The sequence below is a fragment of the Chiloscyllium plagiosum genome, chromosome 45 (genome assembly GCF_004010195.1).
Source record: "Chiloscyllium plagiosum isolate BGI_BamShark_2017 chromosome 45, ASM401019v2, whole genome shotgun sequence".
Lineage (NCBI taxonomy): Eukaryota > Metazoa > Chordata > Chondrichthyes > Orectolobiformes > Hemiscylliidae > Chiloscyllium > Chiloscyllium plagiosum.
Window position 1 is genome coordinate 48695 of NC_057754.1, and position 2108 is coordinate 50802.

The 2108-nt window shown below is 50.1% G+C and overlaps 1 protein-coding gene across 2 annotated transcripts in view; it reads right to left on the reverse strand.

Annotated features, from left to right (window-relative positions):
• slc3a2b (solute carrier family 3 member 2b) overlaps positions 1-817 on the reverse strand; it is an 8555-nt gene extending 7738 nt beyond the window's left edge. Inside the window, exons 1-2 of one of the 2 annotated variants that reach the window (XM_043682525.1) lie at positions 643-661; positions 4-558 (exon numbers count right to left, since the gene is read on the reverse strand). In XM_043682525.1, the coding sequence (XP_043538460.1) occupies positions 4-445 (442 nt within the window). In that variant the 5' untranslated portion in view covers positions 446-558; positions 643-661. Of the gene's footprint in view, positions 1-3 lie in introns of both variants that reach the window. The other variant, XM_043682524.1, reaches the window with a different exon arrangement.
• Between the last annotated feature and the right edge of the window lie 1291 nt (positions 818-2108).

Consider the following 2108-nt stretch of genomic DNA (forward strand, 5'->3'; position numbering starts at 1 on the left):
TACCTGCCAGGTCTCCCTCGCCGTCTCCATCCGAGTCCTGAAAGGCCGGGCTGTGGATCCGGTAGAGGCCGCCGCGCTGCCACCAGGGGGAGGGGGGGAGCGGGCGGCAGCGCGGGGCCTGGACGATGATCACCACCGCCCCCGCCAACATGGCGAGCCAGGCCAGCCAGAAGAGGGTTAAGAGCAGCCAGCGGCTCCGGACCCAGGCCGGGCTGCTCGCCACCGCCAGCAGCTCATCTTTACTCAGGCCCGTGAACTTAGCGGGAGTCGCAGGCCCAACTCCAAGGCCCGAGCCGGGAGTCGCTTCCCCCTTCTCCCCTTTCACAGCCCCGTTCGTGTCCCCAGCCAGGCCCGCTGTCATCGGCAGCTTCTCCTGGTCTACTTCGTTCAGCTCGACCTCCTTAAGGCCCAGCTCAGCGTCCTTCATCCCGGCCTCAGAGCTCATGTTAGCGGCTCTCCAAAACACTGCTGTCGGCCTTGAAACTAGGCAATACTGCTACTACAGCCCCGTGACACTGCAATACTGCTACTACAGCCCCGTGACACTGCAATACTGCTTCCCACAGCCCTGTAATACTGCAATACTGCTACTACAGCCCCGTAATACTGCAATACTGCTTCCCACAGCCCTGTAATACTGCTACTACAGCCCTGTGACACTGCAATACTGCTTCCACAACCCTGTAATACTATTGCTGTAATAATCCTGCTACAGTTCTCCAACACTACGCCACAGAACTGCGTCCGTGCGCGCGCTCTCTCTAAAAGCTTAATTAGTTTCCAGACCGTCTCCCTTTCTCTGAGGAATCCCACCTCACTCCCTTCCCCTTTTAAAGGCTCTGCCAGCCTCCTCCTCCTCGTCACTGCAGAATTTAAGGTGGAACTTCCAGTATTCACACTGCAGGAGAGTTACTAAAAATCTCAGGGGTACAACGACTTCAGGAAATATGGAGAGACTGGAGAAATTGGGATTATTCTGCTCTGAGTAGAGAAGGTTAGGAAAGGAGATATCCTTGCATTTACCTTGTCTGGTTCTAATAGAATTTTCATGAGCTTTCCAGCCTCATTCTTCTAAATTCCAGTGACTGTAGCACACTGATCCAGCCTCTCTTCATATCTTAGTTCTGCCAATACAGGAATCAGTCTGATAAACCGTCATTGTACTCCCTCATAACTAGAACATCTTTTAGTGACAGTCACCAAAACTGGAAACAAAACTTCATATTTGTTCTCACCAAGGCCTTGTGTAATTGATTAGATTAGTTACTGTGTGGAAACAGGCCCTTCGGCCCAACAAGTCCACACCGACCCTCCGAAGAGCAACCCACCCAGACCCATTCCCCTACATTTACCCCTTCACCTAACACTATGGGCAATTTAGCATGGCCAATTCACCTAACCTGCACATTTTTGGACTGTGGGAGGAAACCGGAGGAAACCCACGCAGACACAGGGCGAACGTGCAAATTCCACGCAGTCAGTCGCCTGAGGCGGGAATTGAATTCGGGTCTCTGGCGCTGTGAGGCAGCAGTGCTAACCACTGTGCCACCCAAAATTGTAGCAAGACACCCTTGTTCCTTTACTAAAAACCTCTCGCTATTAAGGTTAACAGACTATTTGCCTGCTGTAGCTGCATGCTTACTTCCAGTGATTGATACACAAGGACACCCAGGTCTCTCTGTACCTCCCCTTTTCCCAATCTATCACCAGTCAGATAATAATCTGCCTTTCTGGTTTTGCTACCAAGGTGAATAACCTCACATTTATCCATATTAAACTGCATATGCCAAGCATTTGCCCACTGATTCAATTTGTTCAAATCACACTGAAGCATCTCTTCAGCCTGCTCATGATTCAGCCTCTGTAAACTTAGAGATATTACATTTAGTTCCCTATCTAAATTAGTCATGCATGTCGTGAATAGCTTGTGGCCAAACACTGATCCCTGACGTATCCCATTAATAATTGTCTGCCACTGGAAAATGACCTATTTATTGCTACTTTTTGTTTCCTGTCTGCCAATCAGTTCTCTATCCATGTCACTACACTTTCTCACACATATCCTCCCCCCCCCCCCCCAAAATCACATGTATTTCAAAACACTAGTT